This window comes from Bos indicus x Bos taurus, chromosome 1 (assembly GCF_003369695.1).
Source record: "Bos indicus x Bos taurus breed Angus x Brahman F1 hybrid chromosome 1, Bos_hybrid_MaternalHap_v2.0, whole genome shotgun sequence".
Classification (NCBI taxonomy): domain Eukaryota; kingdom Metazoa; phylum Chordata; class Mammalia; order Artiodactyla; family Bovidae; genus Bos; species Bos indicus x Bos taurus.
This window is the reverse complement of record NC_040076.1, coordinates 55,739,710-55,759,415: the sequence shown is the minus strand read 5'-3', so window position 1 is coordinate 55,759,415 and position 19,706 is coordinate 55,739,710. Positions and strand designations below refer to the sequence as shown.

The 19,706-nt window shown below is 32.1% G+C and overlaps 1 protein-coding gene across 4 annotated transcripts in view; it reads right to left on the bottom strand.

The window, feature by feature from the left end:
- The window catches only part of NECTIN3 (nectin cell adhesion molecule 3), a 195,817-nt gene that overhangs the window by 116,473 nt on the left and 59,638 nt on the right, over nucleotides 1-19,706 (bottom strand). For 3 of the 4 annotated variants that reach the window (XM_027515715.1, XM_027515793.1, XM_027515881.1), the window contains exon 5: nucleotides 16,216-16,367. In XM_027515715.1, the coding sequence (XP_027371516.1) occupies nucleotides 16,216-16,367 (152 nt within the window). Of the gene's footprint in view, nucleotides 1-6,022; nucleotides 9,594-16,215; nucleotides 16,368-19,706 lie in introns of those variants that run through there. The other variant, XM_027515625.1, reaches the window with a different exon arrangement.

The window sequence follows — 19,706 nt, the reverse complement described above, 5'->3', positions numbered from 1 at the left end:
CCGTGTGTCAAGTATGCTACCTATTTCACACTAGTCGAAAGTTTCCCTTTAAGAGAAGTTTTTCTTCTCCTAAGGAGTAAAGTGACTCTATGTATGGAGAATTTAAATTTGAGTGTTCTTATTTTGATGATAATGACAAAGTTATACCATATTTATAGTAATATTTCTGAAATTATTTTTCAAACACTCAGGTTACTTTTTGAATGTAATCAGTCCAAATTAAGATTTTAGGTATGAATCCATTTACCAACTGGATATCATACTCCACACAGGTAAACTAATTATGTCAAGTACATACATGCCATAATTTCATGTTTTCTTTTTGATTTTTCAATTCTTCAAAATTTAATTAAGAAAAGAAATAATACATTTAAGAGCATTAAGATTTTAAAGGTATTAACGGGTGATGAACACTAGTATGAAATGTAAATGAAAAGCTAAAGTTTCTTGCATTCAAGTCAAAGATTTTTGACAAAATTTGAGAATTTAGCCCCAACACTGCCTCCCTGTATCCCTGCCCACATAATCTACATAGTCTCTATATTCCAACAAAACCAGAAGAAAAAAAAATTAAGCAAGCAAATGTATAAAAATTTGGCATTTTTAAACATCAAGCTAGTTTACTGAGTGACTGACATGAAGCAACATTACCTTACCATCACTTAAGGAGATGTTCTACTAAATCTAATTTTACGTTTATAAGCAGCAGAAAACAAAAACACAAACATTCAAATATTTAGCATTAAAGGACTGATGCATGTCTCCCCAAAGAACATATTCCTGTTATCATGGCAGCTTATGAATCCATATACATTGGAAACCACCTCCAAAAACAGAAAAATAGCATCCTTCAGTACAACCAAAATACCCTATCCATAGAAATATAGAGACACCATAAATTTTGGTGATTATGGAGAAAACTATCAAACATCAGTTACAAATAACTTTCATTATTTTTTGAAAAATATACATAAATATTACAGATATTAAATTGAACTAAAGTCCATGTTATCACTCTGATATAAGTGAATAAAACTACATAAAAGCTATTCAAATATGTGCTCACATCTGAAACTGAGGCACTTTTATAGTTTTGAAAAGTTAAATACTATTCTATAGACTAAAATATGTGTTTCTGGCAATTTGCTAAAACCATTTTAAATTGAGTATAGAAATTTATAGTCCCTTATTATACTTATGTTAAAACACTAAATCTTAACAATTAACTGAAACATTAAGTTTCATCCCTTTTTCTTCATTTCCTTTACCAAAACTAATATAATCCATCAACTAATTCACAGCTTAATATACTATACAAATTTATCTTCCTAACTTTTATTTGGGTTAAAATACATAACTATTCCCACACTACATGTCACTGTATTACCAATTTTCCCCATAAATATGCCCCACTCTCACTTTTCATAAAAAGTCCTTTTAACACTTATCAATATGACATCTAAGCCTCTACATCCATCCATATATTTATGTCACTACTTTTTAATGAAGGTCCTCTATTTGGATCAGGAGGGTCTCCTTAGATTTTCATCCAACAAATTACCAATAGTAACCTAAGGTGTGTCATGTCTTGTTCTAAGTGCTAGCAATGCAAACGTAACATTTACAGCCCCTCTCCTCGCAATAGCAAACAAAATCCTCATAACAGTGTTGGAGAATCCATAAAATTATTTATTTTTTAATAAAGTATAGAAAGAAATGATCACTTATCTAAAAATAAAAGAGAGGGAGAAGGCATTTAATAAAAATTAGCATTGTACTAATACGGATTGGCACTGGTAGCCCTAATAGGTCCATGCATCAGGTGGCACCCTGCCACATAGGGCACCCAAGATATCCTATGGGGAGTGTGGAGTTGGACAGTCCCGAATTAAAGCAGACAATTACATCTTCACTTGGTTGTCCTCCTCATCATAGTCCGCATCTTGTGACAGATGTATTATGACATATGGGAGCTCAGCTGAACTAAAAATTTATCTAGATTTAATGAAAAATAAAAAATGTAAAGGAGGCATGACACGGGTGCTCTATGTGACAAGTGAACATCTGACTCATAAACCAAGTGAGGGTATCAGTGTTAACCCATGTTAAATACTAGTAAGCATTTATTCTTGGTAAATGTCATTCCTGCAAAGAATTGACAGAAGGAACACCAGTAACATAGGAACAAATAATAAAACAAAATCCTCCAAAATGGCAATGCAAATATCTTACTCCTAATACCTAAACTGCATGTTACATTATGAAATAAAACCATGGCAACCTAATTAGATGTGACAAATCAAGTCCCCCTCAGATAAAATAATTAGAAACCAAATAAAATATAAATTTATATTCACTCCTCTTTAACAAACCTCACACTAAACCCATAATGGGCTGAAATAGCTAATATGAGGGTGATTAGCATTGACACTGAAAAACCAAACACCATGAACATGAAGACTAGTGCTAAAAACAGTAGTTGGGATGAAAACTGTTAAGGTCCCTAAAAATATACATCTTTCATTGAATCTACTTGTTTCTGAGAGGTAACTGAGCTTTCATATATAAAAACCAGTGTCAAAATATACTCAACATGGACTTACAACTTTTAATCACTGAATCAAAAAGTGTAAAACCAAGACGAAAAGACAAATGAAGCACATTCAATCGTATGGTTTTTCTCAAAAATGTTTTAGTGAGGAAAAAGCCAACTTTTTAAAATGAAGTACGATTATATTATTTACTCAAAGATTCCTCTTTTAGTGAAAATAATCTTTTAAAAATGTTACTTTATCAAATTTAAAAATTTTCACTTTTGAATATTTTATAATGCATATAGCAAACTTCTATGGTAGCACACATATAATTTATAAACTCTACATATGAGGAGTACATACAAAGTCTTAACTGATAGGTACAGTCAAGTTCCATTGAAGACCACTAACCTAGAGAAGATAGTTAATAACTAGAATAATGTGGTATTACAGTAGAGGAGATATAGGTTGATAAAAAAGGATTATGAAGAGCAGTTATTAACTTATGAAGGGAAAAGTTTCACTGAGCTGTAATTTGAACTGGACCTTGAATACAGACTGATTTCCCAGTACAGCAAAGGGAGGAAATGGAATTTCAGGTCAAGGGAGCAGCATGAATATAGTCACTAAGACATCAAAGTACATGGTATGGTAAAAAACAGAATTAATAGATCTAGATGTTATATAGGTTCCCTGTCACTAAGTTTAGGCTTTGAGCATCAAATTGCTGCTAATATTGCAAGAAAACCAGGTACTATGTGCCTGATGGAGAAACACCACCACTTAAGAAGTAACCTTGCTCCCAAAAATTAAGCATTAATCTTATCAAGGCTCTAGATCTGTCAAGAGATGCAAGCAAAAGGAGCAGGCAACTGGCACAATCCAAACTGGAAAACTGCAAGACAAATGAAGCTGTTTCTTCCCAAAATGTTGCATGGGAGAAGTGTGGGAGTGGGAAACAGCACATAAAGAACACACAGATTAAAAGACATTTCAACCAACCAATGTGTGGATCATATTTGGTTACTAGCTAAAACTGTAAAAAGAGATGATTAGAAATTTAAACAGTAGCTGGATACTTGATATTAGGAATGATTCATTTCGGCAGAGTAATGAATCTGTGATTACTTTTTCTAAATGTTCCTTATCTTTCAAGTTACAGACTGACATACTTACAGATGAACTAATAATAATGGCAGGAGGGACTATGCAGACCGGAGTTTAAATGAAACAAGACTGACCATGAATGGACAATAACTGAAGCAGGTACATGAACATTCCTTTCATTATTCTGTCTTACTTTTGCATATTTTTAAATAACTTTTTTAAAAAGTCAAAGCCTCTAGGTTTTGTTACCTCTAACTTTTAGATGAAACTGTCCCTTTAAGACTAGGTTTTTCTTGAGATATTTCTCATAACTGAGACTATGAAAATTAGGATATCATGTCTATATAGAAATATAATGCATGAAAGGGAATGAGGTCTTGAATTAGTCTCAAGTTTTGAGAATAATTTATTCTTTACTCAACTTTCACTAGGTTTCATCCACAGTGCCCAGCCAGAATAAAAGCTATTTGGTTGGCCAAAAAGTTCATTCTCATTTTTTCTGCAACATCTTATGGAAAAATATAAATGAACTTTGTGGCCAACCCAAGGCAAGTGAAATAAAACATCAGAAAACTGAATCGTTTTATCTTTAGAAATTGAAGTGAACATGATAAAACTATTATCAAAGTTCAAGAAAAGAAATGATTCCAAGCATAGGTATATAGCAAAAGCTTTTGAAAGCAATCTTGGTTTTAAGCTCTTGATGGAAATCTATCACAACTCAATTCAAAGAAGATAACACGTTTTTTAAAAAACAGTGCTTATTGGAATATAACAGAAGAAAACAAATGCATTAATAGAAACAATCTAAAAACAGAAAAGTTGGTATATTTTGTACACTATTCAATGATTCTTTTGTGCATGAATTTTTATTGGTATAATAAGAATGAAATCAAACTTAATTCAATCAAATTGTATGTTATTTGGGGGGAAAAAAACTGTGCTGCTTGCTCTAAAATAGTTTAAAGTTTAGAGGAAAAGTGTATCATAATTTTATTTTGGTTTAAGTATTTTAGGCTTTCAAGTTTTTAGTTTTTAATTTTTATTTTTTTGTCTACACCATGCAGCATATGAGGGCATGTGTGATCTTAGTTCTCTGACCACGGACTGAACTCAAGCCCTCTGAAGTAGAAGCACAGAGTCTAAATCACTGGCTTGCCAGGGAGTCCCTGTATTATAATTTTAAAGGTCAGAAATAAGGAACAAGGAGAATAAGAATCAATGTTATTCCTACTTGAAGCAGCTCATAAGCTATAAGTAAAAACACTAAATGTCAACTTAAAAAATATCTTATGGAATTTGTTAATTCCAAACTGAAAGTTAATATATAAAAAACTGATGTCAAAGTCACAGCAAAACACTTAAAACATTTTAACTGCTAGGGCTAAAGAGATAAGACAATTTATGACTGTGGGGAATGTTACTGATTATATGTATATATGAGATAGGAATTCTATGATTAATTAGAAGTAAATTTTATAATGGTTAACATGCCCAAATGGTTCCTCAAATTTTATTTAACTGTATCCTTAACCTGGTATGGTTTTGTTTGGAAAGAGAAATTAATTCATTTCTAATTCCACAAAACATCATTAATTAAAGGGAACTAGGTTACAGAGGGAGAAGGCAATGGCACCCCACTCCAGTACTCTTGCCTGGAAAATCCCATGGACGGAGGAGCCTGGTAGGCTGCAGTCCATGGGGTTGCTAGGAGTCAGACATGACTGAGCGACTTCACTTTCACTTTTCACTTTCATGCACTGGAAAAGGAAATGGCTACCCACTCCAGTGTTCTTGCCTGGAGAATCCCAGGGATGGGGGAGCCTGGTGGGCTGCCGTCTCTGGGGTCGAACAGAGTCAGACACGACTGAAGTGACTTAGCAGCAGCAGCAGGTTACAGAGACACACACACACAAACACAAACTCGCTCTCTCTCGGGACAAAGAAGGTAATCCATAACCATAGGCTTGTTACAGAAATATGCCTCTAAAGAATTTTTTTAAAAAAACTTTTATTTAAAGATTTGTTGCGCAGCTATTGGGGCTACCACCGGATAAGTAACTTGATAAAAAAAAAAAAATCCCTGGTACAAATCAAAATTAAATATATCCCAACATACCAAAAATTTGAGAAAGGAGCTTTTTATGGATGGTACATCAACAAGTAAATAAGAAAAGCAATTCAATCTGTAAATAATTCCCGTTAAAATTAAAAAATCAATATGGGTACCATTTCTTTCTTATACTTTACATTGATTACTTCCACACATTAATAAATTCTTGTTCATACTTTTGTTTTTAGCAGTATTTACCAAAAGCAAAATCAAACTCAAATCAGATGTTTTCACATCTAATATTGCTACATTTCTCTCAATTTTTGCATGTATACATTATACTTCCTACAGCCTCTTGTGCTAAACATTCAGCCAGGGATACCATTATAAAACTTTCCTATTTATGGCTATCAGAAGCAATACTACTACTGAAAAAGCTTAACGATTTCTTTAATGTTAGACTTATCAAATGGAAACCTTTCAGGCACATGGTAAAATACTAAATCTTTCAACTATAAAGTACTTCTCAAATATCACTTTTAAAGTTAACCCCTATCCTATTAAAGTTTCAAGACATTTCAATAAAAATGGAAAAAAAAGGGAAAAAGAGTTGAATTAATCTTCACTGTACAAGTATTTTAACCAGTGTGAAAGAAAACTCTAAAGTGAATACAAAAATGAAAAACCGGCCGGCCCAAACATAAAAGTAATAAATATAAACATGGCCAAAATATAGTAAAACTATTCTGCCATCTTTTCCAAGAAGAGAGTAGGAGTTCAACTCATCAGTCAGCTGTGTACATTACTGATATTCAAAATTAATTTAACAAAATGTTTATTAATATGACTATGCTTACAAACAAGTCTCTATGTACAGTAAACATACATAAAGTTCTAATAAACAACAGTGCAATGCTTCAGAAAGTCTTAAGCATTAGTAGCAGATTCTTAAAATTCTGAAGTCTTTTAGTTTGCTAAATGCTTTGGATTAAGGATAGAGAATATATCAAATACTCACTTGCAGTTTTCCATGTCACCTTCTACTGCCAAAAACAAAACAAACCAGCAAAAACTAAACAAACAAAAAGCCCTAACTACACAATGACCACAATTTAAAAGGAAATTCACGATCACTAAGTAGATATTTATACTTTTAAAATACAGCTCCTGAAACACTGCTAACTTCCTTCAGATCAAATAGAGATTTGTATGACATTCTAAATGGGATTACTCTTCTCAAATTCATACAGCACTTCAAAGCACTGTTCCAAAGATGAGATTTTGATTTTAAAAAAAGGCACAAGTTTACATCTTCCAAAGAAAAAAAGCTTTAGACTCATCTTTTTATGGCCATATCATTGCTAAAATTTAAATTAAAAGTCACTTCAATCATAGAGTATTACAAGAAAGTTTTTCTTCCAATGATTTGGATCAAAGAATCTTAATATTTTTCAGTGGTAAGCTATATTTAGAACAAATATTTTCAACAAGACATCATCGAATTTTACGTTAATTGTATCCTTAACCAATACTTTATTGTTATACTAAGCTTTTGAGGGAGAGAAAGAAAACAGATTTCAAACTTCCACAAAATACTGCTGGTTAAAATAAACTAAGTTATAATCATTGAGATTAAAGCCTTCACTACTTGCAAAATTCTATGAACATGTTAGAACTTTGCCTTATAAAAATATTTTTTTTTAGATTTGATGAAGATTGAGAAGGGGTAGGTTGACAAGGCAAAAAAAAAAAAAAAAAGTACTTTGTCTTTATTAATAAAATAAGTCAATTTAGGGTTCTCCTACAAACTTCTATTTTAATTCCATGGCAAAACACCTAAAGGCAATTCTACAGGACTTTTTTCAAATGAATCATCAACAGGAAAAACATATTCTATGGGCTACAAAATAGTTGTCATTATTATAGTTGTATAGATTCCCACTGCAGAATTAATTTAATTACGTCACAAAGAAGATCCACATTTGAAGATTTAGGAAAGATTTCTTTTGCAAAAGATGCGTGATTTTTGGAAAGAATAAACTTAATTATGTAAAAATCAAAACAAAAAACCTCATGGTGTTTCCAGTTTTAATTGGGAAAACAAAAATCTTGAAACACATACAAACATTTAGGAGAAAAGAAGGGATGGTTTGACAACATCCATCAGCAAGTGTTAGTGACTGGTTCTATAACTAAGTTTTTTTTCTTATTAAATCTCAAATTTCCAAGTTTATTCTATTTTTTCCTATATATATTTACCCGTTTGAACAACATCAATAAATGACTAAAACAAGATGGTCTACCACATTCTTTGCACAGATTCTTGTCTGAAACATCTGTCTTATTTTTAAAAAAATGGTACTCCAATGCTTGTTTGCTTGTTTACATGGTTTTCCATATAGTGAAATGTCCTCTCTACACTCTATTAAACTATGTACCATCTTCTCATTATTATTATATTTAGCACATAAAGCATTAAAACAAAACTACCACTTCATGTACCAACGTTCGCATGACAATATAAACATTGTCTTCCAGAGATGAAAAAAAATTGTAATAATTATCATGTTTAAAAGGCATGTTTTTATTACTCTTAAATGTATTTTGGACAAAAATATTGATCAGCTAATTATGCTCTTCCACACATCATGTTCACTGAGTTTACTACCACAGTTTTTAGTGCAACAAAATACCTTTGAAAAGCCACTCTACAGTCATTATGGCAAGGCTCATTAAAATGCAGAGGTAAGATTCCATTTGTATAGAAACATAGAAAACAATGTTTGAAAAGAAAAGGTGTTTCATCAGGCTGAATTTTTTGTATACTAAAAATATATATAAACATTTCTTGAATTAGTTTTATAGTCAATTTAGATGTAGTATCATTTAGTGGTGATAAATTTTGAGAGGTATATGTTCAATAAACATTATACTTGAGATTATATAGTCTTAGGTAAACATTTAATATACAATGCCAAGGTAGTTTCCTTTTTTTTTTTGTTTCTTTTAATTTTTGTACCAAAAAGTCATACATTTAATGGACATTTCTTCTTACCTGTGTGCCTCAGACCAATAAAGTACTCTGCATTAAAATTTAAATCTTGAGACAGTAGTATAGCATTGAAAAAAAATTGTAAAGCAGCTCAGATACATTGAACCCAGATTTTACATTTCCATTTGTCAAATCAGAATATAAAAAGTAAGCTTGAAAATCAAGTTGAAAAAGCTTATTCTTCCCCCAAGAAAAAGTATGAACAATCTGAAAATGATCAACTAGTATGAATGAAACATTGTACATTAAGTCATATTTAGTGGTTGCTAAACATACCACTCCCTCCTGGAAATTACGGAACCATCTACATGTGAAACTAAGTCATCTTCATTTTCGTCATACTGTTCATCACTGACGAACTTCATTCCCATTTTTAGATCTTCATAATAATCCATTGGTCTTTCAAACCTATTGAGATTTTCTACATTGTTCCACTGCGTTTTTTCAGGCTCTTCTAAATAGTCTTTGCGTATTAGATTGTTCACTGGATTTTTGTTTTCTTTTTTTACACTGTCTGGGTAAGAATCAAGCTCATCTTGTTGAAGAACATCTATTTGTGATTCTTTTTGCATATCTGATGGTGGAATGTAGTTCTTGGCAAAGTAGTCTCCACGAAACGTCCGTCTTCTCCTATAGCAGAATATTCCAGCCAAAACACTTACAAGTACTATGAAGAGAGCCCCACCCACTACACTAGCAATGATCGTGCCGATCGTGTCATCCTTAATTGTTGCCAAAGTTGACAATGGGAAGGGCAATTTTTTTGGTTCTGTTGCTAGATCCTTGAAGTCAGCAGTTGAGGGATGCCACTGAATTGTAGGCTGAAGGGTGGTAGTAGTAGGAGGATCTAATGGAAAAAGTAAAGATAGACAAGACACAGAAGGCAAAGAATGTCAATGCAGGCTGATTCAGCAGCAAGTTGAAAAGACAGCACAGTTAATGAAAATAAATATTCATAGTAACAATAGTTTTTCATTCTTAATTTAAGATCAGAGGGTAGTGATACTTATATATATATATATACGTATTTTAATAACAAAACTGACACTAAGTCAGTTACCAATCACATAAGAAGTGAAAAATTATGCATGGTGTAAATCCTAAATTTTCTATTCCAAGTTAAGCACAATACTGTACTCTAAGAAAAATATTTTTTTAATGAAGACTATTATTTAAATGTTATATATATACTATACAGCTGGCTTAAGAATTATCATTATCAAAAAATTAAATCAAATCATTCAAATGTACATTTTCTTAGCCAGTACAGTAGCAAAAAGAAGTAACGGAATAATAAAGTAAAAGAATGAAAAAAATTCATTTTTTCATTTTCATGTATTTTCTTAATATCCACCTTTACCTAATAAAGTTAATCTTTATTAAGAGGTGAACTTATCTTTAAAAGAATGAAAAACTATAGATTGTTAAGTGGCCATAGTATAAGCTGTTGGCTTAATAATTCTCTCAAAAATATTTTCTTTAAATAAAGAAAATGCTTTAAATTTTAGAAAGCATGTATGCAGTATATACCATTATTTAGTGATTAAAAAAATAAAAAGTACATATTTATACTATGTTAGCCAATCATGGGCTTTTATCAAATGAGACTAACAGACAAAGAAAAAGCATGTTATAAAGTGTTATAAAAATATCATCATCATGTCTATATCCCACGGGTAAGATATCTGAACATTAAGGAAATTTAAGAAATTTCAACCACATCTGCAGAATTCAATGTCACACTGCTTTAGGATGGAGTCTTAAAAAGAGCAGCTAATATTTTAGAGAGAACATTCTAATGATACTTAAATATTAGATGCAAATGACCCTGTGTATTGCCATTAGATTATAGAGTAAATAGCCATTAATATTAAAAAGCAACTAAACATAAATAGTAAAAAATAAAGATTGGTTAATTATCAATTAAGTGGTATTTGCAGATCATGTTACACAAAATTCTAGAGTTTGAAGAAAGGATGAGTTTTAAATTCTTGAATTTCTTCACTGATAAAAAAATGATCCAAATGATAATCTCCTATAATTATTTTTTAAATGAGTGGTACTGACAGAGCTTTTAAAAAGTGATTGTTAGAAAAATACTAAATCTACATGGGGTAAGTTATTCTAAAATTACAAGCTAAAGAAAAATACTTACTGAAACAGGTTTCATCACGGAATGCCATATGTACAGAATGTGGTAAAAATTTAGCAAGTACAGTATAAAATGTAACAAGTACATTATAAGTAATTTCCTATGAGTGTAAACCAATATAACAGGCAATCCAGTCAAGTACCTTGAAGTGAATATTATTTATCATAGTATATGTAAGTGAATCAACAAAGAGTTTCAATTTGTGAGAACATAATCACTAGCTGAATAAATTCAATCTTAAAATTGTGGAACAGTAGGATCATTTGCACTATAAAAGTAGTAAAACCTCATATAATCCAATCCAACCTCACAGAACCAGGATAGTAAAAATTAATCATTTATAAGATAACTCATGTATTTTCTAAGAAGGACTAATGGAAAAGTTTTACGTATTCAATGTCGTCTTTATAATGATTACCAAAGAAAAAGTATTATAATAAACGGGCATCAGCATGTTTAAACAAAAACACAAATTACCTAATTAATGATTTAAAATTCTAAGTTTGTGATAGCTCTTAATGAAATGGTATTCTTCTCAGAATAGTACACCTGCGTTCTCACCAAACATAAGATACGTAACTGTACATTTTTATGAAGTATTCTTTAAAAAAATCACCAACATTTATTTCTACTTGCAATGTTCTTTATGTAAACACAAATGGACATCTGTTTATTTAACTGAGATTTAACAAAATACAGCTTTCAGAAAATCTAACTACAAAAAAAAACAATACCCCCCCCCCCAAAAAAATTTTAAAACTCTTATTTAGTCAGTGGTTTTAGAATTTTTTTTTAACCTACCATCTCCTTAACTATTAAAAAAAAAAAAAAGAAACGAAAAAACAGAATAGCCTCACTATCAATAAATTCCATGAAAAAGGGACTTTTACTAAACTTTGTATTTTGTATCTTAAGCAACAGACAGACATATGATGATTCACATGAGACATTTATTCCTGCTTTCCAATTTTGCTCTACTCCAAAATAATACTGTGAGAGTCATATTTGTGAAATGAGGCAACTAACAGCTACTTATTTATCAAGATTTAGAAATCCTTCCCAGCAGCATTCTGTATTAATGCAGTTTTTTTTTAATATTCTTTGCTAAATGTGGTAAATAAATACATAACAAATGTAATAAGCTAGTAGATTCTGAGTTCTCCATATCCAACTTCTCAACTTCCCTTTTCAGACGAACTGAGTCCTGCCAAATAGGAAAACAAATAGTCCAGCAAAACCTCTGTAGCTATGTTTTAGCCTAATAATTATTACGTTAAAAATGGAATGAATTGGTTCCTTTTTCTTTCAGACTATATAAGTTGTTAATAAACAAAATCTATAAACATTAAAATTTAAGGACTGCTAAGTTAAGTGTGTTTAATATGTCTGGATCAAATCAATTTGATTTGAAATTCAAGATCTGCAAAGGAATATACTTTGATTTTTTAAGGCATGAGGGAACTTATGTGATACATGAAAATTTGCTTCTCTCTTCTCAGAGAAGTAAGAGGTATCAGGAGAAAAAACCCACATCAAAAGCAACTAGAAAAACACAATTTCATGCAGTCAGTTAGTATTGGACAGAGTCATTGTACCATGATGAGTAATAACTAAAGTTGTATATTGCAATCTTGGATCCTGAATATATAAAAATTATGCCAATGTGGGAAAATGTATAACAAAATTTCAAATAACTTCTCTCAGAGCTAATAATTCTATTCTGTTCTGGGTTACCTTTTAGTCTCCAGTCATATGATATACTCATTTTACAAATATTTCTAAAAATCAGTACTGAAATTTTAAAATATAAATTTTATTTTTGAGATAAAAATGTTGTCCTGGAGAAAAACAAGAATATATAACTCACAATGAAAAAAGACTAACTTTCTGATCATTCACTGTGTAAGTTATGGCCTTTTATTATGATAAAAGCCTACTAAGTAGACCTTACTAGCCATTTTGGAAAGGCAATTTATATCTAAGATATTAGATATAACTAAGAAGCTCTTAGCGGAGTTAACTAAACTCAGCATGGTATACTGTATTAAAGACTATGGATAAAAAAGTAAAGTCTAATTCCTGATGATTACTTAAAGAAAACCATCTCATATAATGCCATCGTTTTCTGAAGTATTTAATGATAATTAGATTTTTCATATTTACTCAAAATGTCATATCCACTCTTATAAGACTTGGTAGAAGCTGATTTTAAAATGTGTAAAGTTTATCATCAGTGTTACGTTAGGACTTTTGTCAAGAAAAATAAAATTACATAAAGGCAGATTCACAATTTTTTATTCTTTCTTGATTGTTTTCTTCTTAAATGTATTCATGCATGCAACAAAAGTTTCCTGAACACTTGTTATGTGTTAAATATTGCTGCAATTGGTCAGAATATAGTATTGATTAAAGCAGACAAAAATCCTGCCTTCAAGAACATATGTTCCAGTGGGGATAAAAACAGGCACACATATAAATAAAACCAAATATGTAGTCTATCACATGGTAATATGTACCACAGAGAAAAAAATAAGACAGAGAGATGAAAGACAGACAGTAGTAAAGGGGTGAGAAGAGAGGAGTTTCAATCTTAAATACAGTTGTGAAGGTGATTGAAGAAGGAAATGGCAACCCACTCCAGTATTCATGCCTGGAAAATCCCATGAACCGAAGAGCCTGGTGGGCTACAATCCATGGGGTCACAAAGAGTCGGACACGACTGAGCGACTTGAGTGTGTGTGTGTGTGTGTGTGTGTGTGTGTGTGAAGGTGATACATGAGCAAACACTTAAAGGAAGTGAGGGAAAGAGGTATGAAGACATCTGAAGAGTATTCTCAGCAGTGGAAACAGCAAAGGCAATGACTCTGAAATGTACCTATTGTGTTCAAAAACAGCAAACTGGCCAGTATGACTGAAGCCAAGCAAGCAAGAGCTATTAATAAGAGGTGAGCTCAAAAAGATAATCTAGCACCAGAACATGTATAGAGCTCACAAATCACTGTAAACATCTGGTTTTCATCGTGGGCAAAATGGGAAGTCCATGAAAAGTCTGGAGTAGACGACTGACGTGATCCGGCACGTCCTTTAAAAGGGTTAATCTGGCTGCTCAATTGATGACAGGCTGAAGAGTAGGAATATTAAATGACTGTTCTATAGAGAAGCAAGGGTTGCTGATGGTTTGTGCCAGAATACTGGCAAAGGAAGTAGAGAATTGGTAAGGTTTTGTATATAACATAATGAGAAAGTTCAGACCAATTTGTTGATGGATGGGGTGTGGTATGAGAAAAAAAATCAAAATCAAGAATAAGTATCAAGGATTTCATGCCCTGAGCAAACGTACTGACAGAGATACCAATGACTAAAAGACAAACAAAGACTACTAGAGGAAGAGATTTCATGGCAAAAGGCATAAGAAAGATGAGGAACTCAGTTTTGAATGCAAATTATACTTCTATATATAAGGGGTTGTGTGTGCATGCTAAGTTGCTTCAGTCGTGTAAGATGCTGTGACCCTATGGACTATACCCTGCCAGGTTCCTCTGACCACAGGATTTTCCAGGCAAGAAACTGGAATGGGTTGCCATGTCCTCCTACAAGTGATCCTCCCAATCCAGCGATCGAACCCACATCTCTTATGTCTCCTGCATTAGCAGGCGCGTTCTTTACCACTAGTGGCACCACTGAAGCCCCCATAAGGAGTTAAGGGTCACTAATAGACAGTGGGACACACAAGTAACCAGTACTGGGAAATGGACCCAGAATACCAATGATATAAATTTGGCAAATCACCAATTGATAAGATGCTAAAATTGAGCCTTGATATTTAAAAGATTACAAAATTGGAATACATTGAGCCTAGGATTTATAAGTAATATTCCATACCAAATTTTGTACAACAGAAATAATAAGTATGCAGTCCTTAGGTAACTACATTTTAAATATGGATTTCCTGTGGCTTCAAAGTTCTTTTCTAACAAAAAACCTCTATGGGAAGAAAAGTAGACTAATATACTAATACATTTATATCAAAGCACTGCTACTGGCAGGAAAGACTAGGTAGAGATGCACAAAACTCTAATCTGATACATGCAAGAAAAAAAAACAAAAACTTGTGTCCCTACCATGTGCCAGGCACTAAGTGCTAAGAATACAATAATAAAGCAAATACAGATTGTTTAAATATGAAGAAAGATAATAGGTAAACAGGTAAGTATACAACTACAAACTGTGATAAATACCATGCAAAATAATATGGGGAACTGTTCTTAGATTAAGAGATCACAGAGCACAAAGAATGTGACATTAATGCAAGCTTAAAATTTCTCTAAAATCATGCAAAAGAATCTGAAAAAGAATATATATATGTACATATATAAAACTGAATCACTTTGCTGTACCCAAAACATGTAAATTAAGTCTAGTTCAATTTTAAAAAATTTAGTTTTAGACTGAACAGAGATAAAACTCTTAATATCTATTATCAAATTACTATACAAACCTATATTTCTCAAGGTTCTCTTCCTTTTTCCTCTCATTTTCCATTTGTTAGAATAAAGATTACTACATTCTTATAGTCAAGAAGGAGATGCTTAAAATATTTATATCATCTTTATAAATAAGCATTCCACTGATAATTTATTTATAGCCACACCCAGGAAAAATATAGTTTTAGCTCCAACTATGTTTTGTAAAAACCCAAATTTATACTCAAACTGATGAAAACATTCACAGCGAAACAAATGAAATGCATAAAATCTAAGTTCTTAGTGGCTTATGGACCAACCAGAAAAAACACCTTAAATTTTATTTCATCGGCACATTTTCAGTAGCATGCCCACTTCACCTCTTAGTAACTCAATAAGGCATAATCTCATATTGAGTGACGATGATATTTAATAAGAAAGGTCATCAAAATGGATATTTTATTTATTAAAGACACTTGTGTGCAGAATAGCTGCCAAAAGCAAACAAAAAATCCACTATTCATTTTTGGTATAAATACAAAAGAATCTAGAAAGGTACAGACTATATGCAATATTATAACTAAAAAATCAGCTATATGCATAGGTCTTAAAATGTATATGAAGTTACTGTGTAGACATTTTGACAATTTTTAAGTCATGGAATGCTACTTTATTATATGAATTTCAGGTAGAGTTACTTTATCACATCTCTTTTAGATTATTTGGAAAACCTCACACTGAGGAATATGTATCTTCACAAGTACAAATTACTGCCTCCATCATAGTGCTATTGTTATTACTGTTGTTATAGAAATAATCTACATAATTCATTTTGTGAGTAGATAGTAACTTACCTGAAATATAGATGACCTTTTGATCACTTCTTTGGCCAAGCGAATTGGTCACTTTACAGACATAAACACCAGAATAATTGAAAGTCAGTGGATGGACAAAATGAAGAGTATTGTCTGAAGCCAATAAACCATCAGGCCACTGTCCATCTAACCTAGATTTTAAAAAGCATGAAATTAAATACCTTCAGATTCTATTCACTGACACAACTATTTAAGTAAGATATTACACTTTCCAGTTGTTAGAGAAAGAATCAGCATCCTTTAGGTAAAATTCACTATGAAATAAAAGCATGTAAGTTATGAATTTTCATTTTAGTAGAGATGAACCAACAGATAAAGAACACCCATTTAAACACCCATTCTTTCAAAATATCAATTCATATAAGTGAAGCTAGGCTAACATATTAGAGGGAATAGGAGAGGAGAGAAAAAATTATTGATTTTTAAAGAATTATATTCAGAAAACTGGAAAATTAGAAGTATTTAAAAACATACCCATAGTCTTAAAAGAATTAAAATAATTCTCAGTGAATTATGAATCCATACATGATGTATCTATAATTTTCATAGTGAAAGTCATCATTTTAGCACATGTTAATATTTTAGCACCTCTGTAACATATTTAAAGAGTAACATTTAATATTGAGCAAATAAATTTATACTGCACTATATTCCAAAGATGGTTAACTTCTAAAGCACCAAGGGTCTTCTTACAAAATAATTTTATTCATAAAGTAGGTATCTGTGACAGTAAAAACCAAGGCACCTTTGCTATCAATAATAACTCTTTTAAAATGATTTTTATACTAATTAGGCTAGAAGGTTCTATCTGGTGTACACATTACTCTATGAAGTATAATAGGAATAAAATTTCAATGTAAGAACTCTAAAGCTATTCATTGCAATGGAACTAAATGTAAACTGTTTTACATCATTTTTCCATGTTAGGGTATATCCCACTGTGGAGGGAGGAGGAACCAATTAAGTCTTTATTTTGAAAGTGTTTTTTCAGCCCATAAATTATTTTTATTAAGATAAGAGGATAAAAAGTGAAGTAAACCCAGGTACTCAACTAGTACTATAGTTTGAGTTAAGCAGATTTTCAAAAAGTTCATTTACTCATTCACTCAGTCATCCATTATTTAAATTATTAAGAACTTAACCATCTACCATACTCTGCTCTGCTAGTGTTGCTGAAATGCACAAGTAAGAAAGATTTGGTCCTTGTTTTCCGTGATCTAAGCACATTAGTAGACCAACTAATTACAAAGGGAGTAAGAACAAAGAACATTGAAAAGGTACAAAGAAACAAATCAACACTAGAGACAGGATTTTGTTCTGTGATCCAAACAATCAATAAAACCTTTTGGAGTTGCTATGACTTAATTTAGCACTGAAGGGTAAAGGTAATATTCTTAAATTATTTAAAAAACAAAAACTTCCTATCTTCTTCTTAAAAGGACCTTGGAAAGAACACTTTTACAAACATCAGCTTTCAAAAGGTGAACTCTTTCTCTAGGTACAAGAATGAATATGAAGTCTAGGTATCTTACCAATTAGCTCTGTACTTTGGGCCCTAAATTCTAATCCCTTTAATTCTGAGAAATATAAAAATGGCTTATAATCCTTTAAAAGTGCTTATTCAAATAAGCTAGAAAAATATAAATACCATATTAAACTCACAACAAAGGACAAGCTAAACACCTTACAGGCTCTTGTACCTACACTACATGGTTTAGATTGATCAGCTTTACCCTCACAAAAACTCTATGGAGTACTATTATCAATGAGGAAACAAAGGATTAGAAAGGTTAAATGATTTATTCAAACAACTGCTCCAAGTACAGACACTAGAATGAGAACTCAGAAGTGTATGACTTTCAGAAATACCCTATCACACATCTTTTTTTTTTTTTTTAACTTTACAATATTGTATTGGTTTTGCCATATATCAAAATGAATCTGCCACAGGTATACATGTGTTCCCCATCCTGAACCCTCCTCCCTCCTCCCTCCCCATACCATCCCTCTGGGTCGTCCCAGTGCACCAGGCCCTATCACACAACTTAACCAATGCCTGCTTCCCACTTTGAAGAAAATGTAAATAGAAGGCCTTCACTACTTTTAAACTTTATCTTTCCTTAAAGACAACAGGTTAACCAAATATATTCTTTTTCTGATCCCACAAAATACCACCTAAAACAGGAGCAAAGGAATAAAAAAACTATTAAAGACCAACAAAGAGAAAGAGAAAAGGAGGCAGAATTCATCATACAAGATGTATCAAAAACTTTTAGAAGACAGAAAATAGATAGGGAAAACAATACATGCATTAAGCCAGTGTTTCCCAGACAGAAGACAGATAAAAAGACAGAAGTGATTCTGTCTCCAGGGGACATATCTTGTATACCTTGAAACAGTTTTGGTGGTCATAGCTGAGAGTAGGGGAAAGTGTGTGCTACTGACTCTAGAGAAGCAAGGCCAGGGATGCCACTAAAATATCCTAATAGTCCACAAGACTGCCTCCAACAACAAAGATTTATCGAGCCCAAAATGTCAGGAGTGACAAGGGTGAAAAGCTCTGCTTTTGGCTGAAGAAGTCCTTGCAGGAGGCACATGAATAAGAATGTAGCCAATTTGGCCCAAAGAAGCCAAAGATTCAGAGTCTGACCCACTGTACTGCAGAAGGCCAGTAAGGCAGAGGGCGAAAAATAGGAGATTAGTTGAAAGTTGAAAAAACAAAACAACAGACTCCACTCAACTCTGCACGGATACCAGGTATTCATGCTTTAGGCAAAATAATGAAGGTTAATTCATGAAAAAAAGAACTCCACTCTTCAATAAGTGGTATCTAAAGCTTCTCCAGGGAAATAACCTCCTCTATAGTAGAATCTACCCAATAAGTACTCCCCACTATAGAGTTTCCACTCAGCATTTTAATGCATCACTGTGAAATGAATGGACAACTGAGAAAATCAAGAAATATCTACAAAATAAGACCAAACAACAACAACAAAAGAACCTGGAAGAAAAAAGAAACAATATATAAGAAACAGAAAAACTCTGCTAAGGAAATAACTCTAGTATCCCAATTTAGAAACCAGAAGATACATCCATAAAAGATGAAAAGGATGCTATGAAAAACAACAAAGAATAAGAAAACACTCTCAGAAACATTGAAAATATCTCAAAAAGAAAATTTTCAATCAATGGTGGGAACAAAATCAAAGAAATCTTGGGAGAACAACAAAAATTATTTGAAAACTGAAAAAGAAAGACTGTTTAGTATACAATAAATAAGAATTCTAGTATGAGCAAACAGAAAAAAAAAAAGTAGGGGAAATGACCCAAACAATGAAGGAAAAAAAAGAGAGAGAGAGAGAGACAAGAAAAGAAGAATTCACAGGTAACAGATAAAATTCTCTAGATTGAAAAGGTGGGGTTGTTGTTGCGGGGGGGGGGGGGGGGGGGGGTGGAGGGGGGTGGGGGGA